This window comes from Nanorana parkeri, unplaced genomic scaffold, assembly GCF_000935625.1.
Source record: "Nanorana parkeri isolate BGI_ZX_2015 unplaced genomic scaffold, ASM93562v1 scaffold1471, whole genome shotgun sequence".
NCBI classification, from domain to species: Eukaryota; Metazoa; Chordata; class Amphibia; order Anura; family Dicroglossidae; genus Nanorana; species Nanorana parkeri.
Genome location: NW_017307739.1, coordinates 374977 through 402299, shown reverse-complemented (window position 1 = coordinate 402299; position 27323 = coordinate 374977). Strand labels below are relative to the sequence as shown.

Genomic DNA, 27323 nt, shown 5'->3' with positions numbered 1-27323 from the left:
TAGCAGAGATAAATTCACCTTTTCTCCTGTCCTTTCAACAGTAGTGATTTTCAAGGACATGTCTGTGTGCATCTTAATTCATATGTAGAGGTGGTATAGTCTGGAGCCCAGAAGATGTCACAATGCCCTCAGGAACACAAGCCTACAATTGGATTTCTATATTTTTCACAAATTGCATTTCACAGCAGCAGAAAAACAAAAAAGAAAATACCTAAACAATCAATGGTAATCAAGTGAGAAGTGAAAGGTATTGTTGCTGAGAACATCCTGTCTTTTAGATGTTACAAAATATTAGATTAGCATTGTTGCTTACTCCTTCCACAATAGCCTACACATTTAGATTCAGGTAGGCTCCTATGTATCATAAGGCCTATGAGGATTTACATTTGAAAAATGTGCAGCTAAATATGTTTTAGAAACTGTTTTTAACATTGTAGTATTGTAATGAAGAGTATTCTCTTTATTGGTCAAATACCAGTAAAGTTTTTGTTAGATTTGATCTGTAAGTTCAACAAAATGCAACAATAACTTGATAATAACTATATGTACTGTATCTTGAGTCTCAATAAAACATGCAAAAACAAAAGTTCAATGCAAGTATTGCTGAGCTAATTTAGAATTTTTATATATTTTTTATTTATGTTTTCCATGCATGATTTTGTTTGTGGTGTATATTTACATTGAATTATCTTGACAATACTTGTGTAGCGCTACCCCTTAAGAAGCTGCTTGATAGAGAGGTCCTTCTACTGTCCGATGCATATGCGTTCGGCTCGGCTGAGCCGCTCGGCCATGATCGGGAGCTGTACGGGCTATTGTGAATAGCCCGTACAGCAGGCTCTCGGTTCGAATTAACCGATGGACTCCCGTAACCGAAGGTAGCCGAAGGATCGGCCGAAGCTACGGCTAAATGCTTCGGCAGCTTCGTGAATAGACCCCACAGTGTTGATCTGACCTAGCTGAACCCAGTCTCTCAGATGCACCTGTAAAGTTTCCATGGGCTTTATAAAAAGTAATGCTCCATAAACAAGAAGTGGGTTAGACAATATACACAGCAATATAATATTGTACAGTAGCAGGTTGGATACAATGACAGTAAACAAGAGGCCCATTTACAGAACAACCGACAGAGCAGATCTCTCCATGCAGCCAGCACACAGCAGCACTCTCCTTGCAGCAGCACAGAAACAGCAACAGTGCAATAGCAACTATCTCTGGTGGTCACAGCACAGCAGCTCTGCACTCCAAATTCATAGTAGCACAGTCTCTGCCCACAGGTCCCAGTAGCAGCTCTCCTCTGGGTACAGCCCTGTGAGCCTGCCTGCATTGTAGGTCCTCTCTCCTCCTGCTCACTCCATGTGGCTCCCTTTCCGTTCTGTCCTTAGCCTCGGCTCTGCTCGGGTCTGGTGGGAAGCAGTAAATCCCAGTCCTCTTACTGCTGTTACTAAGGGCGGGGTTCCTGTCCAGGCTGTGGTTACACTCAGTCGGAGTCCTTATAACACTTTCTCAGGGCTGCTGTTCCTCCTGCATTGAAGACACTTTTCCTGCCTAGTACAGTTCTCCAACCAGTAAGAGTGAATGACAAGCTGCATGGAGATACATTCTGCAAGGAAAATTAATGGAGCCAAAGACTAGGCTACACTTGCACTACCAAGCTGTTGTTCTTGCATGTTTTTATCGAGACTATATTGAAATTATATGTACGGCCTATTCAATGGAGAGAGTCTATTCTATAATATTCCCAGCCAAAAATGTGGGCTTTTAAAAACTTTTTTCTCTGGGTGATACACTTTCCTGTCCCAGAGGCGAATTGATGCAACTCTGCCAGCAGAGAGTACATTTGTGGAGTTGGAAGACCCCTAGAGGAGGATCGGGTGTAACAACGCTACCTTCTCTGTGATGGGTACTGGTGATCTAGGTGCATAAGAGAATCAACTGAAGGAGACGAACAGCGTAGAGTGTCTTTACCTGTAGTGGCTATATAGACATTAGAGCTGGATTGATTCCTTCCTCACAATCACAATTTGACCTTTGTGATGCAGTAGGTCTGGGGATCTAGTGAGTGCTTTCATGTGATGTTTGTGTGACGGTTATATTGTAGACATGCTGTAATTTATATCGGCATGGTGTTGTCACAAAGAGTTGGTGTTGGCCCTGGACTGCAAGAGTGATTTTACTGGTCACACCTCCTGGAACAGCTGTGGTCGATCACTTGAAGGCAATCTCAGATAGGTAAAGAAACAAACTGCTTTGTGGGCATTTGGGAAATGGTGGGGGCAGTTAGTGATAGGAGTGAGCTTTTATATTTTGCCTGGAGATGGTCTGGCAAACAGGAGGACCCAAGTGTTTAATTTGATAATATACAAACAATATAATAGAGGGCAATAGTCACTACAAAGTTTTTGGATGTCTAGTTGAAACATTTGTTATGAATAGCATTTAAAAAATTCTATGGGGTCTATTTACCAAGCTGCCGAGGGCAGCCGAGTGAATGACCGATCTGAAGTGAAGTGAGCCGAACACTGTTCGGCTATTCACTTCAAGCTGGTATGGCTGATTTCAGCCGTTACATTGTGTGAAATCAGCAGTACATCGGCTTGCTTTGCTTGATCGGGAGCTGTACGGGCTATTTTGAATAGCCCGTACAGCACCCTTCGGTTCTACTGAACCGAAGGGGTCCTGGGGCCGAAGCTAGCCGAAGGATCGGCCGAAGCTACAGCCAGATCCTTTGGCAGCTTCGTGAATAGACCCCTATGTTTTTATTAGTAACAGGAATTTTTTTTCAGAATAAATAAAATAATCGAAGATGTATTGAATTGCCCAGAAAGGAAAGCCCAAATGTATTGTGAACTAATGTGTAGGGCCAATTAAACCCTCCAACAATCCCCATCAATACTATCTGCCCCACATAGACCTCAGATCAGATAAATATGCTTTTTTTCAATGCTATGGCATAGGTTGAGTGATGCTGGAATTGTTATTTTAAGGGTGGCTCAAGAGAACAAGGGGCCTAAGTGAATGTGCACATACAGAAAGCTGTGGTTGTGGCAAAATGTCAACACAGTTTTAAGGCATTTGTTAGTGGTTAGCACTTCTGCTTTGCAGCACTGGGGGTCCCTGGTTCGAATCCTGGCCAGGTCACTGCCTGCAAGGAGTTTGCATGTTCTCCTTGTGTGGGTTTCCTCTGGGTACTCCATTTTCTTCCCACACTCCAAAGAATGATAGTAGGTTAATTGGCTCCTGCCTAAAATTGGCCCTCGTATTTATGCACGTGTGATAGGGACTTTAGATTGTAAGCTCCTTGAGGGCAGGGACTTATGTGAATGTGTACTGTGTAAAGCGCTGCATAAAGTAGCGGCGCTATATAAATACCTCTACTAATAAATAAATAGCGATTAATACTTCAGTCCTGAAATGCTAATCAACCATTTACCAGCCCTCCTACCCAGATCAACAATTATACTGAAGAGAGAAAAGCTGGTGGCTAAAAAGTAGGCATGAATTAAAAGGAAATGGTTAACAAGAACATTAATTTATTTGCCGCACACATATTCTGCAGTTCTTCTACTCACAAAATATGTAATAAATACTGTGCTATAAGTGAATCTCGCACAGATAAACCTCAAGACAAAGAACCATTTTTTAAAACTAAATTTTTCATGACTTTTTTGAGCACATATATCAAGCTAGCACTTTGCCTAAGTCTACCTTAAAGAAAAACTTCACTGAAACAGTTAAATACTATTTAGAAAGCAGCCACTGGTAAGAGAGAAACACGTTGGTCAAGAATAAATAATGTACAGTACAGAAGTAGCAGTAAGGTTTCTGTAATGTAAAACATTACATATTGAGTGCAGGGGTTAGGAGTATGCTACATACAACACAGCATATGTGCATGTGCCTGATTACGTTGGTGCAAAACTATGCAGGCACCATCAGGGGGAAAAATATGAGCTGCTAGAACACAGAACTGGCACTTGCTGGCACGCTGCTGAAGAGGGGCACTAACGCATTGGTGTACAGTGAGAAAGTCCTGCATCAAAGTGTAACCTTTGATTGCAGGGCCTTATTATTGCAAAAGCCAAAGACAGCACAATTTAAGAATGAAACATGCCCCCTGAAGCTATGCTATACTAGACAGGGCTCAGGTGAATTTTTTTAAACACTGGGCCTGACATTTACTATAAAAATAATCTTCATTTGATTTTACAATATTCCAAGCAGTATGGGGAAAATGTGTTTTAGTCAAGCTAATGATTTAAAAATCCATCATATTCACTGTAGTGTAGAGAAAGTAGTCTATTCAAGCACTAGAATGTAACAAAGCAAATTACTGCCACTAAAAATGAACACTATTCAAAGCTTACACCTTTCAAATTCAGAAAAAATGACTGCCTGAATCTTTTGTGTTTATAAACTATAACCAGCTGAGTCTGACAATATATACTAATAGACTTGTACTTAAAAAAAAGGAATGTTAGACAGTTGATGTTGATAGTAGATTATGAAACCAGTAGCTGCTTGTAAATAGGCTCACTGATTATGTATTATTTATTGATTGATTTTAACACTGTAATTAGCTAAGAAAAAGGCTGTACTTAGTTGTCATATAAAGCTCAAATGATGGCAAAATGTGACCTATAGGATCTTTGGTTAAAATAGGAAAAAGTATATATGTACTTGCATGGTGGCCTTTTTATTCCTTTCCCCATGGGAAGCCATGGTGGGGTCTGCAGGAAGCTAGTTTCACCATTTGGCTTCTGTCATGTCTCTTTGCTGGGGTATTTGGCACACTAACATATTTCAACATCAATTTGAACATATTTCAACATCAATTTCGGCCATACGCACATACTCCTTGGGGCCTTTTATCCGATGGGAAGCAGACAGTAAGGAGTGGATTGAGTTACTGAGTTTCACGTTGAGCACAGCTGACCACACATGCATGCAGTGTGAGATTTTTTCTTGGGTCATCTTCTAGTGTGCTGCTGGCCCAATATTGCCTTGGAAGCAGCAGCACTGAATTTTCCAGCTATAGGGCAAACCCTCTAGGGGCAGGAAACCGGCCAATGTTTTTACACAGCAGGTTACATGCCATTCAGTGGCATGCCAACAACAGTATAGGTTTCAGCTACAGCAAAGCAAATGGGAATGATAACACAAACATTGCTATCACAGCTTATCAGCAACAAATACAGTCCTTAGCATGTGCAAACTTTATCTGAAGGAGATTAGCTTAGTTCCTTACAACAGGTGGAATAACTCTCTCGCACGTGATTGTGACCACTGTGTACTAAAGTGCCCCCTATGATTAAAAGGGCAGGGTTTCTGGGTTTAAGTACACTCCCAATGACCTGCTGAATTCCTAATGGGGAAGCTGCTCAGTCACAATGCTGGCCTTATTGGATCCCACACACTCAAATGCCAAAGATCTTTGGATTAGTAACAGGTAGGCATTTCTGAAATAGGAACTTCTCATAAAAAGCACATATCAGGACTAGAAAGAGGTCAAAAGAAGGCTTTTAAAAGCCACAGTCCATGTCAGTCCAAACAGTGGAGCAAATTCTCCTGTGAGCATCTGATCATCACACAATGAACAAAATTGCTGCAACTCTGGGTTCATAGAAAATAATATACTCATCACAGTTCATTTTTCATCACTGTTTCCAACATTACTTCTCCTCCACTACTTCACTTCAATACCATTATAATACACTGATCACAGACTTTAAAAATATCTGTACTCTTGAGTTTGCAATCAAGCAAAATGTGATGAATGAGACATAAGGAATGAGAGTTTATTTGGTACAAAATACCAGCCATGTGCTCTTACAAAATAGTTATTGTATATGACTAACCTAGGTAGTTCATGTGAAGGACACAACTGGGGTATGTTACAAATGGTACAATCTACCTACTACTATGTTGATTTTCCAACCACATTGTTTGACTGATTAATTTATGAAACTGCTTCCAATCGTTCTCCCAATTTTTGTGCCCAATTTTAGTGCCACCAGGAGTACTAATTTCAGGATTATAATTTTTCTAGATGTAACAAAATATTTTATATGTGGAAGGTAACTGTTATTCATCTTTGTTGCTGTGGGAACAGCAGGAGCTTAGAAAATAGCAAAACTGCTGTTGTAAAAAGTGGCATCCTGTGGGGAAAGCTAAGCCGAAGCAATTCTTTAATATAGTTCACTTGTCATATATTGGAGGAAATACTGTTGTTACTAACTTTTGTGCTGCTTCATTAGATTCAGTAATGGGATGGATCTGGGCTGTACCATATAGTAGAGTCCACACATTTTTATTAAAAATATTGTTTAGATAAATGTTGGGACATACCTATTCACAGTACTATGTTTTATTCTATAGGTCCTACTTGGGGAATATGTGCTGTTATGAAAGCCACATTCACTCTGCTGTATTTAAAAAAAGTTTAATCTGAATACCCATATTTAACCCAGTAAGATATATGCTAAAACTGAGCAATTTTGTAATGCTTTATTGTGGTACAAAATATATTATTGCTAAGAAGCACTAACCTACTGAATATATTGAAGAAGAGCTGCAACAAATAACTTCCCTACAGAAAATAAAGCTGAAGGTTCCTGCTGTCACATAACCAAGGAAGCCTCTGTAACCGTTGAGCACATATAACCCGAAGCTGCAGGTATAGATACTAAACAAGTAGGAGAAATCTGTAGATTTCACATCATGACAGAGTCCAGAGCCAACAACCACTCACTCTCACTCTCTCTAAGCAAGCAGTACTCTCAAAAGTTAGTAAGCACCATTTCTGGTAAAATATGAAATACTGACTATATAGAAAACCTGCTAACAATACTGTAACTTTCCACTAAACAGATATAATTTAAATAGTTTTTCTAAAACATATTTTTTAAAAGAAGTGCAAATTAAAACAATTAACTCTAGCATCCTGCATTTCAAGATGTAGAGCAATTTCATCCCTTCCCGTATAATAAAGCAAGCATATAGTCAGCAAATATATATACTGCCATTGTTGACCTCTTTTTTTGAAAATGCCTGCCCCCTTGATGTCAAGCTGCTCCTAGGGCCTGATCATTTTCTGAGCTGTGGCATGGCCGGAAGATCTTACTTTGCTTCCTGCATGTTTAGCTCAGAAACAAAATGAGATTGAAGAGCTCAGTAATGGAACTAGCATTTTCAGAAGGAGGTAAAAATGGAAGCCTCCATAACTTTTTCAGTATAGGATTCCCTTAACCCCTTCGTGACTGACGACGCTGAATATAACATGGGTGCAAAAAATGAAAAAAGGGCCTCAGTCATGAAGGGGTTAAAGTCATAATTTGAAGAAGAACTCTGGAGAATATAAAAAGCGGGACTGTATTATAAAAAGAAAAAATAGCTATTGTCAGATAACAAACGTAACTAATTTCATGGAAATGGGAAAACAGTTAACATATATCCCAGAACTTGAAACCCTTGAACATCTTGCTCCTGCTTCTTCCCTAAATACAGTGCACCAACAGTTATCTTTTTTGCAAGCAGTTTTTGACAGGCCTATGATGCATAAGAGCAGTCTCTGTCAGTCTCTTACACTCTCCATACAGTAATAGTGGATTGAAAGTAGAGTTGACTATTGAAAAGATAAATAAAAACTGCTTTGATCAAGAGATACAAATTAGCTCTTGCTGTTAAACCATGGTGATTTAACCATGCGTATTCCCAGGAAGCCACACCTATGTTTCTCTTTGGCATCCTGTGCACACCCTATAAAAGGTAGACCTTCACTCTCATTTCCTCGTGTGGGTCAATGTCACATCAGACGCAGTGTATAGTTGAAACCCTGTTTACTTACAGCTCCAATATATAGAATTTTTCAAATTTTCTTCCATAAAAAGGGTATTTACCCATTAAAATATCAATGCTCCTCTTTGGTCAATGCCTGGAACCACCTCTGGTCAATTTAATTTATGAATGCAACAAACAGAAACATTTGCCAATAAACAGCTGCACATTTATTCTTACCCTTATGCAATATTACCTTAATATATTGGCAATGCCCTAGAATGAAGGGTCCCAGTGAAAGTGACAACATTTTAAAATGACAATATACTATCTCCTGCACCCACTTTAAATATGTATACAAACACCAGCAGTACAGTATTTTTACATGTGCATTTTAACAAGCACTGAGGATGTGAATTATGTATATAGCCCTTCCACAAACATTGGTGATTTTACAGGTGGGCTACTTTGATTTAGTTACAATAAATATATTGTAGACAATAAAGCAGGTAGGACCAACATTATCAAACACAACAGTAGCAGGAAAATCTGCTGTTTCCAAATGTATTGCAAAGGAAGAGCAGGCTTATTCATCACTCCAAAGAACCTGACATTAATGACCAGCTTGTTCATCTTTACAGTCCCAGCAGGATGGTGAATCTAACACACTGTGGCTAGCAAAGTGGACAATTACATATCATAGTGAATATGCACTACTTTTTTAGTAAATCATATGACTTTATGCTGGTGTACCTTCCAAACCTTCTCCTCAAAACACTCTTTGGTTGCTGCTCAAGATCTCCCGCTATATCTAAGACATTATAGTTGAAGAACTACATGAAAAAAAATTGTCATTGTCAATAATGATGGTGGACAATGGTCATGGTGGTGGTCATACTCGGACTGTTAGAGTTAAGAATCATTTAATGCCATAGGTTCTATTCTCTTGCACTACTGAACGTGACCTTTGCTCCCACTGAGATTTGTGAGGTCAAATTCCAGGTAAGGCAGTTTGAAATGTGGCAGCGACATTGTGTGCGGAACTCCTCTTTGAATTACTTTGCATACTTTGCAAAATATACATGATTACACTTTTTTTTGGAGCACCGAGCCTAATAAAGATGAGCCAATTTTCCACCATCAGTTAGGTCCCTATCCAAAACCAAATTACATCAAATGATGCCAAATTAAACCAAATGATGAAAAAATACACAATTCTGTGGTTTAATATTTCATAAGACCCAAACCTAATTCCAAAGGAGAGCTGAGAAAATATTCAATGGAAATCAAATTAGGATATCATAAAATTACTAGAATGTGTGAATAATGATAGTATGTAAGAAATCACACACTTTCCTAGTAGGTCAAAACTTAGTGGACCCATGTAGAAACTCTGCAGAAAACAAATGCACTAAAAAGGTACGGAGTTTAAAATTTGTCCTCTGTGACATATGATCATATACTTTGCATATAGGTGATATTCTAAGTGACTGGTTCTCCTGATAAGATGATAAGAGCTCTTACCAGACATCTTCAGCATCTTCATCACACTCTGCTCCAAACTGACAAATGTCACATGTTGATGTCTCCTTTTGACTCGTCTCCCCAGAACCTTCATTGGCTGTAAGATACAAACATTAAGACAATGAGAACTGCAACTCAATTATAGTTCAGTTGGAGATTAAAAAAGCATACAATTCTGTAAAGCTATCGACAACCACAACATACGGCACATTCCATACCTATAGATACTGTTAAACACATCAGGCTACAAATAATAATTAAATATCAAATAAAAATGTACATAAACTGCAATAGAAGAAATGTGATTTAGACCAAAGTTTGTCATTTACAGTATATTAGATGCACCATTTGACGTTTGAAAGTGAGGATTGGAGAACATTATTTTGATGGTAGTAATCTTAAAACCAAACTGCTTTTTATTAGTACATGAAGTTTTTTTTTTTTACATGAAGTTTATGTAACAAGGTTTGCATTCCACAATTGAGTGTTTGTTTTTAAATGTGGAAATGATTTGCACGGTAGATAACTTAAACTGAAAGTCTTTTGTATTTTTTATTTAAGACTGAAGCACCTAATGGGTTTAACTATAAACAAAAAATAATAAATAGATGTAGAAACCTGCATAATTTATTTAGATCAAGTGTTCGCAAGTGACCATTAAAAAGTATCAGATATGACAATTAATTTTCTTCTTTTTTAAAAAATAAAAACCCCAGTGGTGATTAAATACCACCAAAATAAAGCTCTATGTGTCCCCAAAAAAGGGTATAAAATTCATTTCAGTACAGCGCTGCATGACGGAATAAATGTCAGTCAAAGTACCGCAGCGCTGAATACTGAAAAATGGCCTGGATGGGAAGGGGGTTTAACACCGTGGATGTCAACTGGTTAAAGTAGTTATATACAGCTGCAGTGTTCAAGCCAGTTTATGATGAGGTGGTTAATTTCATTGTATAACTATGAACGATGACAATAATACCAAAGAAGATTTAATTAATCTATACATAACCAATACGCAATAGAGAATGCTAAGTATTGTGAGATTAATTAAAATTCATGGGATAATGTGCATCTATTTGACAGACCAGATACATACAGTAAGAGAATTGAGGCTGCCTAATGTTAAAAACAATGCCAGCACCCAGAGGAGCCCTTCAAATATGTTTCACATCACATCCCCCCTGCTAAAAAATGATATATTTAGCTCATGATATGTTGACCATTTCAATAATTGATATATTCATAAATAAAAGAATAAAGTACATTAAATAACTAGAGTATTTGACATTCATGGTGGATCATTTTTAACACTAAAATGTTCTAAATGAAGAAATAATTTCCATTAATACTTACATAGTTACATAGTAGGTAAGGTTGAATAAGGACAGAGGTCCCTCCAGTTCAACCTATGCATGTTCGTGTCTGTATGTGTGTTTCACGAAAATTATTACCCTCTTATTATTTTCCATACCCTATATATTGTGAACTAAGAAACTCATCTAGAAGTTTCTTGAATTTATAAAAGCTATCAGTGGGCACCACTGACTGTGGGAGGGAATTCCACAATTTTACTACTCTCACACTAAAAGAACCTCTACAAAGTGTAAGATTAATCCTCCTCTCTTCTAACCTCTTGTTGTGTCCAAGTGTCATAAACAAAATTATTGGAGTAAACATTTTTTCCCTAATACTTCGGTCCCCATTAATGATTTTAAAAATTGCAATCAGGTCCCTTCTTAAGCACCTCTTTTCTAAAGAGAATAGGTTTAAGTTCTGGGGGCGATCTTCGAATCTCAGGCCTTCTATCCCCTTTATTTATTTAGTAGCCCTTCTCTGAACTTTTTGTGGACATCTTTTCTGAGGATTGGTGCCCAAAACTGAACCGCATATTCAAGGTGTGTCTGAACTAGTGATTTATAAAATGGTAAAATTATATCTCTATTCCTCGATAGGATCCCTCTTTTAATGCAAGATAATATCTTGCTTGCCGCTGCATGGAATTGCATAATATTGCTAAATTTATGAAGACCCCCAGGACTTTTTCAGTGTCTGCCCTCCCCAGTGCAGCACCCTCTAGGTAGTAGTTTGCATACAGGTTCTTTGCTTCCATGTGCATAACCTTACATTTTTCCAGATTAAATTGCATCTGCTATCTTGCCGCCCATGCCTCAATTTTATTTTCAGTCCTGTTGTAGTGAATTTATGTCTAGTTTAGAATTAACTCCCCTACACAGTTAAGTATCAGCTGCAAAAAACGGAGACTGGACAATTTATTTGACGGAATAAACGTCAGTCAAAGTACCGCAGCGCTGAATACTGAAAAATGGCCTGGCCAGGAAGGGGGTCTAAACACCTGGTCTTGAAGTGGTTAAAAAAAACCAAAAAAACATTTATTACTACTCTTACTTATTGCTACAAAATTAAAATAAAAGATTATAACAATGCCCAGAATTGAAACACTGCAGACATAGAGACATTACATTATTGGTCAGTAGAGAAATGCCGCCTTACACTGGTATTTACTGAAATGGGTCCCATTTACTTTGGTGATCAGTGGGAGATATGCCTCTTTACAATGATGCTCAGTGAAGGGAGAAATAAAACCTTACATTATGTTCAGTAAAAGAAGAGTCCTCTTTCATCTATGTTTAGTGAGAATGCCCTTACATTTGCGGTCAATGGAACAAATTCACCATTTCATTGGGGTTCGGTGGGAAGAAAGCCCCTTACATTGGTAGTCAGTGGAAGGAATGCCCCCTTTAAATTGGTGCCCATTGGGCAGAATACCGCCCTTATATGGAGCTAAAAAAGATAATTGATGTTTTTCCACTGACTCTGCCAGGTGACTTTGAACCCAGAACTATGGAGGCAGTCCCAGATGGGGGTTGGGTTAATCTGCCAATGCTCAGGAAATCCCAAGCAACCTCTATAGGCACTCTAGGGTTTCAGTGAACCCTAGTAGAGAAAGGCTGCTGTAGCTGGTTCTCAGGAACTTTAACCATCTATACATACCATATTTGCTATTACTGAAAATGTTAGTTGTTCAGGAAAATTCTGTTTTCTGCATGAATATAGTTGAAGAGAGCTGGGAATGTAAAATCAATCACTATCTCTTATATTTACAAAGCATCTATTATTAGAGGAAATGTCAAAGAACCCTGGTTTCGATAAAGAACATTCGCTTTGAGAAAGGACTCTGTACTTTATTGAAATGTATTATATACTAAACAAATCACCTTCATGCTTGTTTCCATTCGTAAATATAGACAGATGTCTGTGCTGTGAAACATATTGGCAATGTGGTTGTTTTTATGATTTACATTGTCCAGAACTGTTTTAAGAAAGCTGTTTATCTTGTTTGCTAGTAAAATTGGTTTCCATCATCCTGGTTTTGACAGTTTTATTGACAGAAAGACACTATATAAAAATTGTTGTACCATCTTAACAGACAACGCTGACTTTACTAAAGTCAGTGTTATCACAAGTTTCGGTCAGCTTGAGAAGTCACATTCATCAACATAACTGCAAATCAAAAAAGTTTTTTTTTTATATGCCATGTCCAGGAATCTTTTCATTTGTTTCTAACACTGTACATAATATGAACATCTTGTTAGTAAACAACGCACAGTACCAAGAGTGTTTCTATGAGACTTTCATGATGATGAAGAAGAAATGTGATCAAGACAAAAACGTTTTCTCTAGCATTCAATGTCAGAGAGGCTCACATCTCTCCATGTTACCCATTAACAATATTTCTCACTTTCTGAAGCTGCTGAACTGATATGTAAATTAACTTAGCTGAACCCAATACCCACAATAACTTGTTGTCTACACTTGCCATGTTTTATCATCACTGAGAATTAGTAGGAATCATGCTGTGTCTGTACTGCAAGAAGTGTTGTTGTTGTTTTTTTTGTTTTGTTCTTGGTTTGGATTTACTTCACAATGTACATAGTAAGATAAGTGTATGCATGCTTGAACCAGGGGAACCCAATACTCTTTTTTTTTTCTACATTTTTTCTTTCGCAGAAAAGCTTGTTACCGGCATAGCGGGTATTATTATGCTGCATGTTTTGAGGGATAAAAGTAATAGTTTGGGACCAGAAAGGTCCAATTTTGAAACATTGCCAAACCATGTGTAGAATATCCCCATCAGCAGCTTGACATTTGTGACAGAGTGGGGTGTCTTGCTTTCTTATTTTAACACCTTCATGACTGAGCTTGTTTTTAGTTTCTGTTCGTAAATGACTGACACACTTTTGACATTTTTGCTGTGTGATTCTTCCACGTCATTAATATACTTTCTTACAAAGTGCACCCACACATATTATATATTGTTTTTTAGAGGACAGATAGGCCTATATAATTATATCACATATGTGTGTCTAACGCCTCACTCACGGCAAATAAAATATAAAAAAAAGGAAAAAACTTTAAAAAAACACTTTTTTCCCAGTTTTGATTTGTAGTATTTTTTACAAAACCAGCACAGCTAAAAAAAATGCAATAAATACATTCATTTATTTGTCCTTTATTTTTTATTTTTTTATGTGATTTAATCTCACTATTACTGCTTGATAAATTAATAAAAAATTTTGGTTATTATTAGGCTGCTTCATACTTCAGAACAGCCAATAATAGGTTAGTGACACTGATCCTGCAGCAGTTCAGGATTCAGCTGTCACTAAATGTTTTCTGAACGTTCCAACAACGATCAGAAAAATGAAACATTTTTCTTTCAGGAATAGATACATTATGTATCTATTCCTGAAAGTGAAAGAAAAAAAAAGCCAGTATATGATCCGAGAGAGATATCTCTAGATCTATACGAGCTGTCAGAATGCCGGCTTTTGCCGGTATGTTTGCCCGCTCTGCTTTGACTCTCAGACACCCGATATTAACGTATCAGGTGTCTGAAAAAGGTTAACCCTTTCATTAATGAATGCCTCTATACTGAAAAAGGCAGAAAATCCCCAGCACTCAGTAATCAAAAGCAAGTATGTCCTTTTATTGGACAGCGGCGTCATAGAAATCAAAGAAACCGACGTATCCGGGCCACGCAGGGTTCCTTCCTCAAGGCAGAAGACATGACAACAAAGTAATCATCATACCCCACATATATATACCTCCTGCAATCAATCAATAATTAGGAGAATACACCCATAGTGACATCATAGTGGCGGCAAAAACGCCATATTTAACGATCAAAAAATAACAAGTGACAATAAGGCAAATATAACAATAACATATAAAATCGTACCAATAATCGAGACATCCAGGCAGGTTTCTGTGTGTGTATTGTCAGGATTTCTGTGAGTAATGTCGGTATCTGTGTTAAAGTATCTGTATGTGTTATATCGGAATCAGTGGCGGACCTAAGGTACAAAGGGCCCTGGTGCCCCCCCAAAAAACGCCCACAAACTCAGCGCTCTCCTCCTGCAGCGCTCGGCCGGTTTTCACTTTCTATCCTCCCCGCTGGGACACAGAGCAGCGCCCAGCGGGGAGGAAAGAAAGCAGGGATGCGTTGCTGTATCGGCAGAAAAATTGCATTATTGCTCTCACTGCAACGTTCGAGGCGATATGTAACATGTGCAGCACAATTGTCATTTCTCGCACGCAGGCGCTCCGACGCGTGTGTTTCTTGGGGGCGGGGGACTTAAACATTTTTTTCCCCATTTTTCCCCATTTTTTACAGATCGATTGTAAGTTACACAGCAATCGCCTGCTGTTGAAAGCAGTACCAAGAGCATCCGTGTTCTTGTTTTAACCACTTCTGCGGGCCACCGTCTATAGACGTACTGCGGCCCGGAAGTGGTTAAAGTGACATTAAAGTCAATTTCCCCCCCCCCTCCCCCAATGTAAATGTCAGCGTCTTTCCTGATATTTTCATCTGTCCCTCCAGCGGTGCAGCGGCTCTCCGATCCAGCGCTGACTCCTCTGTCCTTGCCGGCACTTCCTGTCCCACAGTGTCTGCATGCGGGTCCACGGGTCCATAGACTTACCTTGCGTCTCTCCTCGTCTCCCGGCCGAAAATCTGAACTGCGCATGCGTCCGCCCCAAGATGCTTTGCGCCCGTCCGAGCAGCTTGGGATTGTCGGACGGGAGCGCGCGGCAAAGACGGAGTTTAAACCACTGTTAAAGCAGTTTTTTCCCCAAACTTTTTGCCTATATCTACTGCTTGCTAGCAATATATATGTGCAAAAAAGCTGGAGGGTTTAATAACTGTCTCCTGCTATGCTAATAGCGTATCTTCTCAGAAGCTGCACACAGCGCACCGGTTTAAATAGTTACCGACATGCTCTGTATGCATATAATGACATCATGAGAGCCTGGACGCTGCGTTTGTCGGTGGATCAGATCAGGTGAGTATTAAAAAAAAAAATGTTTTATTATATGTTCCCGGGAACATAAAATAATAAAACGTTTAAAATTGTATTTTACAAATGTCACCTTACCTTAGCCTGGTGGTCAGTGGGGCTCCCTGGACCTTGGTTGTGGGGGTCTGTTGTGGCCGCAGCTGCTCCATCCCTCTGCCGCCTTTCTGCACATCTGACATTCCCGGCCGGTGGTGTAGCGAGGGGGGCCGTCACCGCAGCTTCCGGTCTGCTCACCCGCATCAGACCTGGCTCTCTAATCGGCCGCCGCTCGCTCCTGAAGTGGGTCCTTTGGAGGCCCCCGCAGGTGGCCCTTTACAGGGCCTGTTTAGGTGGCCGCGTCTGCCTGATCCGCGGGGGCCTCCAGAGGACCCCCTTCAGGAGCGAGCGGTGGCCGATCAACATGAAGTAACATATTTTGAGCTTTTATGTCTCAGATTTATTGATAATAAACTGCAAAAATTATATGATCAAGGTTTTGTAGTTATCCTATGCAGTATTAGGCAGGAAGAATCTCATAACACTGTGTCTTTGTATTAGTTTTAGAACACTGACCTCTTTAAAGACGCTTCAGAGGACAGACAAAGCGTACACATCCAAGAATTCACAAAATGGAGGATTTGCAGTGTAAACTGATATGAACAGGACTCTGTACCCCAATGTGTTAGCCTGACATTCAGGACTTGGTAACATTGATAATAATATCAAATTTTTATGGCCATTGCAAAACGCCAGGAGGAAAACGCGCATATGACGCGCTTATGAAAAACGCCCAGGTGTGAATGGAGTCTTATGGGTAACACGATGATGGTATTATTTTGGTCTTCATAACATTACATTATTCTGGCTCTGTAAAAAGTCAGTACTCTGTCTTTTGTAAAATGGCACTTATAGTAACATTGTATTATTCAGGAATATCACTCTGTTTTTTGCAATATGATAGCTATGGTTACATAGAACTGCTCTGGCTGCAGTAATATGGCTCTCATTTAGTTGTAGTAAGACAGAAATACTTCCAGTGTCTTTACATTCATTTACCACAATGACAGTTATGAGCAATACTGTTTTCCATCTTTTAAAAGGAATGCATATCTATACTATAATAATTCTATGTATTATGCATAGGATTAAAACTGCACTCCCCATGAATTCCAAGTACTAAATTGCTAGTAGTGTGGCAACATTGTGATGGTTAACATTAAGAAGTATATAACACACAGTTCAGTGTACAGAGATGAGCAATGCGTAGTATATAAGGTACAGCACAATATACAATCTGGGAAGAAGTAGAGAATATAAAATACAGAATCGTGTGCACAGTGGAATGGTGGGGCAATCTGGAGCATGCAGAGAGCAGGAGTATGAGTATGTAACATATAGCAAAGCATACAGAGTAAAGTATGGTTCATGCATGCAGAGAGGAGGGTTCCAGATTATGTACCTTACAGCGTAACATACATAATGCTAGTGGAAGGGAGGGGTCCAGAGCAGTGGCGTAACAATCGCCATAGCGACCCAAGCGGCCGCTATCGGGCACGGGCACAGGGGGGCCCGGCCAGGGCCGCCTGGGTCGCTATGGCATGTGGGGGTGCTGGCTGTCACTGAAACAGCTCAGCAGCGGCCACGGCACATTTCCCCTCATAGCCGATGCGGAGCTGTGTCAGTGACAGCCAGCCGTTGCGGCAGATGAGGGCGGTGTTCGGAATGGAGGAGGCGGGGCCCGTCTCCTCTTACATCACTGGCCAGCGACCTAAGAGCAGGTGGGGCCAGTGATGTAAGAGAAGGTGGGCCCATCGATAGCAGAGGAGGCGGGGCCCTGGGACAGAACAGGAGTCGGGGCCCGGGGACGGAACAGGAGTCGGGGCCCGGCGACCACAGAGGCGCTGACAGGTAAGAGATCTCAGACCCTGCCGAGCCCACTATAGAGAGTCTATGGTGGCCTCTGCAGGGTCACTCTCCGCTGGGGCTCTGCAAGTGGCATGACTAGCAATCACGGGACCCCATACAAAATGTTGCTATGGGGCCTGTGATTTCTAGTTACGCCCCTGGTCCAGAGTATATATCATACAGCACATCATACAGCAACCTACTTTGCAGGCAGAGGGTTACAAGCTGTGAAAAAAATACTAATTGCACATACCCTTCACCTCCACTATTTTTCTCATTTATATTGGTTCACACTGGATTCTGTCACTCTAACATGTAAGAGAGTGAGGGCATCTTTGATCTCTCCCTAATTACAGGAAAAAGATTGTCAATCATCGCCTGATTTTCTTCTGCTGCGGATCTGGCTGAAGAGTCTTGGAAAAAACCAATACATATTTGCAGGACTGAATGGATGTTGTTTGAGCAATGATAGCCCATGATGACATGATATTTGTGTTTAAAAGAAACAGTAATTTCACTGAGATATACAGTGGTTTTGAATTCTGACAGTATCTAAGCATTCAGGGTGATTAAATCCCTTTAAAAAAAGCAACAACACTTATTCCAATAGCAACAACAATTTCTTAGAACCCTTTGCAATAGTCTGCTGCATGACTGACTGCAGTGATGACTGTTTTTAACATTGCCCCCTCCCCCTCCTTCTTTATTTCCGTATATCCTACTGTGGAGATGAGAACCTTGATAAACACAGATATCTCAGGAAGAGTAATTTTCTTAAAATTTCCCAGGGCTGCAGGAGGCTGATGCTGAAGATGTTCATTTTCAGGCTCGGATTTCTTTAACAACCAGTGCTTTCAAAGACTTAAAAATATGTTTTATCTACTAGCAAAGGTTCTACTTTTCTTTAAAGAAAACAGAATGAGAAAATATACAGGCTGCTGTTGTTGAACTGTCATTTTATAAATGCTGGTTGTCTGGTCGTTACATTGTTTCAAAGGCTTTAAAACATTTTTTTTTTTCATTTTCAGAAGGGGGTCAGAATTAGACAGATAGATAAATTGTAGTGTTCCAAATACCTTTTATGTTAATATAAAAAAATTTACTGTAGTTGTTTACCTCCTTTTTTCAGAAAAACATTTTTTCTATAGAACATCTGCTTACTGCAAGGGCCATCTTAAAAAAATTCTAGCTTTCAGCCAACAAGGGGGTTACATTTTGTTATAACTTTGTGTATTTAACGTGTACAGTATGTCCAGCCAATTTTTTTTCTATTTTGGATAGTGTCTGGAAGGATTAGAACTCTTCTCAGTTTTTTACTGCTATCCAGGGATAGAGAATGTTTTTTACACTTCCTGTTGTAGTGATAACAGTTTCACCAGACAGGAAGGGAAGTAAAATCTGCAACAGGAACAAAGGGAGGATTAAAAAAATATTACTTCATTTTTTTGCTTTCATTATAAGAACCTGTTTTTGGTTATATGTAGGGATGCACCTATACTGATACTGGTACTTGCCCAAATGCTCTCAATGCCTATCCTGATACTGGAACTTCTGGTATCAGGAAGCCGGGGTGGCAAGGCATTAGATGCTGCCAGAGTCCCAATTGGCCGGGAAGCCGGCTCCATTGGCTCAGGAAGCGGGTAATGATTAACCCCCCAGCTTCCTAATTGACCAGAAAGCTGGCTCCCTGCTCCCTCGTCACGAGGGAGCAGGGAGCCAGCTTTCCGCCCAATCAGGACGCCGGGGGGCGGGTAATGATTAACCCCCAGGCTTCTTGAAAACCACTAATCTGGAAACTTATTTCATTCAAACCTTTATCCAGACTCAACAAAACTATACCGACAAACAACTAAATAACTCACACAAACACTAAATAGATATAAAAGCATTTTTCTGACCAAGCTGTTGAATTATGGCAAAATTTACTAGGTGACCTTACTGCAAATATTATTCGCATAGATTTTTTAAAAAAAAGCTTGTTTTTCTAATCTTGCATTTTTATTTTCATTGTTCCAGAATTAAATACAGTACATGCCTATTGGAAGAAAAACATCCAGCAATACAGGTACAGGTAAAGACAGATTTACATGCCAAACATGTTAAATTCTTTTTAACTCTGAGGCTTTCTGTATCATATCTCTACCTTCAACCTGCTGCTCTTAAATAATGATTAACAAACTGAGGAGGTACTCTTCGTTTTCTCCTAATTGGCCTTAACTTACACTGCTTAACTAATCTGCCTTGGCTCATTCTCTTACAGTCTGAATCATTTGCGCTAGGAGTAAACATTTTAGCAGTTTTTGGCACCAATATTTTACCATGTTGCACATTGCCAAAATGTATTGTTTTTTTCATGTATTAATTTGTTTAGTTGTAAGATCTTTTCAGCTAGATAATAACAAGTATCTGTATGATTTGAATATTTTTCTCACCATTATTATCTGTGATATAATTAAGAGTGTTTATGCCTTCAGCTGAGATTACAAGTTCAGTTTAGGGGTACGACTATATTTAAAAATACTTTTAGGGGTTTGACACAATTTAAAGATGAGATCTAGGGATTTAGTCTGAGAATACAGCTTAAGCAGTTAAGACGTTTCAGTCAATTCTGCTATATGAAGCCCTCATCTGCTACCATACCCTCCTTGCCCTGTACACTGGCGATTTATACCACTTCCCTTCCACCCACCTCAACACATGCACACACACTCAAGCAGCCATAATAACAATCCCCCACGCCATAACAGGCATATATAGAATTATCTACCACTAATTCCATACATTTTATGTAACTACTGTATTTTTAGCAGCATTAAAATACAGATTTAGTAATTTATGAAAAAGCACTTAAATGAGATAAAGTATAATTTTTATATTTGCCTGGGTTCTGCTTAACCATTATATGAAGCCTATAGAGGTTTGGGTTTTCTAGAAACATTAGAGCAGATTCGACCCCTCAGTCTTCTTGTATGGAGCTTCCATCAATCTCCATTCAATACCATAAGATATCATTGGGAGTCTTAATACTTTTATTTATATACACTATATTGCCAAAAGTATTGGGACACTCCTCCAAATCATTGGATTCAGATGTTCCAATCACCTCCATGGCCACAGGTGTATAAAATCAAGCACCTGAACATGCAGACTGCTTCTACAAACATTTGTGAAAAAATGGGTCGCTCTCAGGAGCTCAGTGAATTCAAGCGTGGTAACGTGATAGGTTGCCACCTGTGCACTAAGTCCATCTGTGAAATTTCCTTGCTACTAAATATTCTACGGTGAACTGTTAGTGTTATTATAACAAAGGGGAAGCAACTGGCAACAACAGCAACTCAGCCATGAAGTGGTAGGCCACGTAAAATGACAGAGCGGGCTCAGCGCATGCTGAAAGGCACAGTGCGCAGAAATTGCCAACTGTCTGCATAGTCAATAGCTACAGACCTCCAAACTTTGTGTGGCCTTCAGATTGGCACAACAGCAGTGCGTAGAGAGGTTGATGGAATGGGTTTCCATGGCCGAGCAGCTGCATCCAAGCCTTATATCACCAAGTGTAATGCAAAGCATCAGATGCAGTGGTGTAAAGCACGCCACCACTGGACTCTAGAGAAGCGGAGACGTGTTCTCTGGAGTGACAAATCACGCTTCTCTGTCTGGCAATCCAATGGACGTGTCTGGGTTTGGTAGTCGCCAGAAGAACAGTACTTGCCTGACTGCATTGTGCAAAGTGTAAAGTTTGGTGGAGGGGGGATCATGGTGTGGGGTTGTTTTTCAGGGGTTGGGCTTGGCCCCTTAGTTCCAGTGAAGGGAACTCTTGAGGCATCAGCATACTAAGACATTTTGGACAATGTCATGCTCCCAACTTTGTCGGAACAGTTTGGGGATGGCCTTTCCTGTTCCAACATGACTGCGCACCAGTGCACAAAGCAAGGTCCATAAAGACATGGATGAGCAAGTTTGGGGTGGAGGAACTTCACTGGCCTGCACAGAGTCTTGATCTCAATCCGATAGATAGAACCTTTGGGATGAATTAGAGCGAAAACTGAGAGCCCAGCCTTCTCGTCCAACATAAGTAGCTGACCTCGCAAATGCGCTTCAGGAAGAATGGTCAAACATTCCCATAGACACACTCCTAAACCTTGTGGACGCCTTCCCAGAAGAGTTGAAGCTGTTATAGCGGCAAAGGGTGGGCCAACTCAATATTGAACCCTATGGACTAAGACTGGGATGCCATTAAAGTTCATGTGCGTGTAAAGGCAGGTGTCCCAATACTTTTGGCAATATAGTGTATAAATATATATATATATACAGGGGATTTCTGACTCCCGAAATGTGTTCGCTATGCATATCCTTTGCACTGTCACTTGTGAAGCCAATAAAGGTTTTTTGGATTCTTGAGACAATTGCCTGGTGCTCTTTTTTGTTTTTTTTTATTCTGGGCATTTTTCAAAGAGTTGCCATAACTGAGTCTTCACATCCAAAAATTGCTCGACCAGAGAAAGTTTGTGGTCCAGCACCTCATCACTCGTTGAATACTTTTATTTATATCAGTTGAGAAAACATTAAATAATAAAGTACTACCAACACAATTTGTAAATACTGATTGAATTAATAATGTATTTATTTTTTACAAAAATGTTTATAGATTTTTATTGTGCCTTAAAAACCTCCACCGCCACATGGCAGTTGCTGTTTTCAGTGCGTTCATCTGTTCTGTGTTACTAATGCATTCTGCCTACACGTATTAGTAATAAAGAAATAATACTGAGAGACTACCATATGGCCTATTAAATATATATTAACCCCTTTTTGTCATGGACCATGTCTATGGCAAAGCTTAGAATTGTCACAGTAGAAATAGCAACAATTCTGCACATTCAGCTATTGACAAACATGGGGCCTGACTTGCTAACATCAAAGGTTTTCTAGATGGGCCATTCTTAGCAGTTAAGATCATCTGGATAAAATCATCTACACTGTATTCACTAAAAAAACCTTTATGATGCCTCCCACGGATGCATGTGTGCTTAACTTTTTTAAAGATTTGGCACCCATCGCCACAATCTGATATTCACAGTTTCAAGGCTACAAACCCTCAATCAAACCTGGATTTTTAAATAGATTTTCATGAAAATAAGTTTAAAAAAGAAATATAGTGGTTTATTGTAGCCCTTCTCTGGACTCTCTCAAGCTCGAGGACATCTTTCCTGAAGGTTGGCGAATTAAACTGCACCTCATACTTGAGATGAGGCCGAACCAGTGATTCATAAAGTGGAAGTATTACTCTTTTATCCCTTGCTACAATCTCTCTTCTAATGCAGGACAGTATCTTGTTTGCTTTGCTGGCCGATGGTAGGCGTTTGCCAAATCTGTGATCTCTGAGCACCCCCAGATCTTTCTCCATGTCCGACTTCCCTAATGTTGCACCCCCCAAGTAGTATTTTGCACACAAATTCTTAGCTGTCATGTGCATAACCCTACATTTTTCAATATTAAATCACATTTGCCATCTTGTAGCCCATGCCTCAATTTTATCTAGGTCTTGTTGAAGTGCATATATCTCCTGTTCAGAATTTACTGCCCTACACAGTTTGGTATTGTCTGCAAAAACTGATAATGTCCTAATTTTACTTCCTGTCCTAGAAACCAGGTTAGCCACATAGGAAAAATATTGTTATCAATAAGTGGGCTGACCCAAAATCTTGCATTGTAACAGAGACCAGTAAAGCAAATGTAGGATTAACCACTTCCCGGCCGGCCGTTTAGGGGTCTTGGAGACCCCTGATGTCTCTATAAAGAGGACCTGTAACATATTTTGCTATCACATAAGGGGGTTTTCTTAGCCCCCTATGTGATAGCAATAAAGTTAAGTGGAACAAAATTGAAAAAACTATTTTTACGTTTCCCCCCAAAAAATTAAAAGTTACAAATAAAAAAGAATTAAAGAATATATTTTTTTTTTGTAAAAGTCCCCCCCATACATACACGCATGCAAACAGGCGTCGGATGCGCATACGTGCAACAACAAGAATTTCGCCCATTACGCTGCACATGTTACATATTGTCGCGAACGTCGGAATGAGAGCAATAGTTCTAGGGCTATCAATCACCGATAACACTAAACTGATGAGCTGTAAAAGCTTTTAAAGTGTCGCCTATGGTAAACTTTGGGTATGGTAGTTTTTTTTGCGATTTCGCTGGTGCTGGTAATTTTAAAGCATGATATGTTTGGTGTCTATTTACCCGACGTGACCCTGTCTTTTATATTTTACCAAATATATGGGTAATAATCATTGTTTTCTAATATAATGGGGGGAAAAAACTTATTTCCCAAAATTTTCAATAATTTTTCCTTAATATAGGAAAAAATAAAGCCCCTAGTGGTGATTAAATACCACCAAAAGATAGCTTTATCTGTCCCCAAAAAATGGTATAAAATTAATTTCAGTACAGCGTTGCATTACGGAATAAACGTCAATCAAAGTACCGCAGCGCTGAATACTGAAAAATTGCCTGGCCAGGAAGGGAGTCTAAACACCTGGTCAGCAAGTGGTTAAAGCAGAGGCTGTAAAAATAATGCATAAACATGGCTTCTTCTTGGCATTGACTCCACGAGATGTTGAAAGGTGATGCAAGGAATCTGACACCATGCCTGATGAATAGCACTGTCCAGTTCTGTGAGATTTGATGGATGTGGAACCAGCTGCCTGATGGCTCTTTCAACTTCGTCCCACAAATGCTCAATTGGATTGAGATCTGGTGATTGTGGGGGCCACCTAAGCAAGGTAAAGTCTCCCTCATGTTCTTGAAACCACTCCTGCACAATACGAGCACCGTGGCATGGCCCATTGTCTTGTTGGAAGAAGCCATCTCCATTGGGATACGCCATCAACATGATAGGATGAACTTGATCAGCAACGATACTTTGGTATGTTGTGCTATTCAGACGTTGTTCCACACGAATTAAAGGGCCCAAATCATGCCAGGAAAACATGCCCCAAACCATATCACCGCCTCCACCAGCTTGAAGGGTTGTACTCATGCATGTGGGGTGCATGCTTTCATGCTGTTCCCACCAAATTCTCACTCTGCCATCTGCATGATGCAACTGGAAACGTGATTCATCGGACCACATTACTTTTTTCCAATGCTCGACTGTCCAATCCTTGTGTTCCTGTGCAAATTGGAGACGTTTTATCTTGTTAACTGCAGACAGCAAAAGTGTTCGAACAGGCCTTTGGCTTCCATATCCCATACGATGCAGTGTACGGCGAACAGTGCGTTCAGAGATCATTTGAGAGGATCCCTGATTAAGATCTGCAGTCATTTGATGCACTGTTGCCCTTCTGTTGTCTTGTACCAGTCTTGCCACTCTCCGTTCTGCCCAACATTGACTAATCGCTGAAGGCCATAATTCGCACGTTCAGAGACCGGATTTTCGGCTGACAGTCCAGTCTTTAAACACTTTAACAACAGCTGCTCTTGAACATTTAACAAATTCTACTGTTTTGCTGATACTCGCTCCATGGCTCCGAGCGGCAACAATCATCCCACGTTCAAAGGCCGTTAAATCGTGTTCTTTACCCATATCTTCAGAAAAAAATCACTTCTACTGTCGTGGTAAACAACCTGCTTCCCTATTTATAATGGTCTGGCCCTCTAGTAACTTCAGCGCGAAATTATAGCTAATTTGCCTACAAACGTCAGGTGGTCATAATAATCTGGCCACTCAGTGTACAATGCCTTTAACAGTACCTTTTATGAACAATTTGTTCTTATTCTTATAATTTTTTGAACATCTCATGAACAATAGCTGTTAGGCATTTCCAATTACTCTAGCAACACATTATTTTTCTTTTATATATTACAATAATACTTCCAGTACTTTTGGAATTTCTAATTTTGTTATATATTCTATATGGTCTATTAAAATATATTACTGGAGTCAATGAGTAATATATTCAAAGCTTAGCCTCTTCCATCATTTTCCCTTTCTGTAAATACTCTAAAAAAAATAAGTTCCCATTAATATTTATGACCTCATACTCTGCTTGCTCATAATACATGAGTTCACAGTCCCAACAGGCTAACTTGAAATATCTCCCAGTCCTGTATTACAGTTGCATGTGTCTGCATAGTTTCAGCCACATTTCAGTCTCAAATGAAAGTAGAGGCCCACATGTGGCAGTGCCTAAAACAGTTTGCTAGTCTGCAATAATTAGCACTTTTTCACTATATGTATATGGAAAGTTGGATCGCAGCAACTGCAAATGGCTAGGCTCATAACAAGCAACGGTGGGAGTACATTCAGTTAAAAAGAAATCTTGCTTCACTGAAATCAATAAAGCAGGCACAGAGACACAATGATCAATTTCAGACTTAAGAACCAGATAAACTGAAAAACACTGATAATAATGAAGGTTGATGACTTTAAAACTGGCAATATAGCAAACTCCCCACCAACAGCAATGCACCTCTATGTTATTTTTTGTACCAAGTGGAAATATTAGATTCTCTTGTACAGATACCAAAATTATTTTCTCTGCATAAAAGATGTGAAGTCCACATCTCTGACTGGGCAAGTTTACTAAAAAAATCACAGACACTGGGTCCCTAATAAAAACAGTAAACCAGTGAGCCAGTTTGTTACATGGAAGGCTTTCTGGTAGAGTAACACAGGACAAAGAAATATAATGATTAGGGGAACACTACTAAGAAGATGGCATTATTATTATTTTCTGTGATTTTCTATTATAATAACTTAAAGTGACATTAAACCCTCAGATTTTTTTAAACATAAACCAATACTGTAATGTGTGCCTTACTGTAATCCATGGTAGTGTCCCTTCTCTTTGCTGCTCTTCCTTTTAAATCCTCATGTCTTCTCATGCTGAGGGAGAACTTGCCTTTGCAGCTGACTGCCTCTTCCTGTAGTGCTGGCTCAGGTTGCAAACCTATACACAGACACCATGTATCCATTTCAGAGACAAGGCAGTCTGCTGCAAAACAGAAGTTCTGCCCAGCATGAGAACAGATATAGATTTAAAAGGAAGAGCAGCAAAGAGAAGGGAAACAACCATGGATTACATTAAGCCACACATTACAGTATTGTTTTATGTTAAAAAATCTGAGGGTTTAATGTCACTTTAATTTGAACAAAATGCATTTTTCTAAAATTGTAGCTAATACCCTTACCCACGTGAATTGCAAGAGAATATGGTGTGAAATGTCTGGCTTATTCTTGTATGCAAAAAAAATTAGGTAACACTTGGGAAAATGTTAATGATGCACAATAACCCTGTTTTTACTTAATTTGCCTAGGCAACCAAAGGGTTTTTGTTGAGTTTTGTAACTAGGCTGTAATTTCTAAGAAGTCTATGTACAGCTGAATTCCAGGCAGATATAAAAGATACAAATTAAAGCAGCTCTGTTAATACATCATTACATTACATTACATTTATTTATTTTTTTATTCAAGCAGTGTAAGTAGCTTAGTTTGGCTTGGTATCAGCCTCACACAGTTCCTATACAGCAGAACTGGGAGAGAATGAAGCAGCACATAGTGCCAATTATTTGTGTTGCAGTGCAATGCGTAAGTTGATAGAAGAAGTGGTAAACTCATTAGGCTGCTTCTCCTTTCACTACCTAGTCACAGGCTGAGGTGGGGGGCAAGACCTTTAGGATGGGTTCACACCTAGGCATATCGAATATACACGTTTGTCATGCGTTTCGTGCCGCACGTTTTTACCACGATTCATGGTT

General features: G+C 39.5%; 1 protein-coding gene and 1 long non-coding RNA gene across 2 annotated transcripts in view; one reads left to right on the top strand and one right to left on the bottom strand.

Annotated features, from left to right (window-relative positions):
• The first annotated feature begins 214 nt into the window (after positions 1 to 214).
• On the top strand, positions 215 to 9377 carry LOC108798429. Its single transcript, XR_001941948.1, has 3 exons — positions 215 to 225; positions 1257 to 1263; positions 9294 to 9377. It is a non-coding gene; the product is annotated as an uncharacterized LOC108798429 (long non-coding RNA).
• The window catches only part of LOC108798428 (tomoregulin-2-like), a 268178-nt gene continuing 250151 nt past the window's right edge, over positions 9297 to 27323 (bottom strand). The window contains exon 5 of the mRNA XM_018570182.1: positions 9297 to 9397. Coding sequence (XP_018425684.1) covers positions 9297 to 9397 — 101 coding nt within the window. The remainder of the gene's footprint in view (positions 9398 to 27323) is intronic.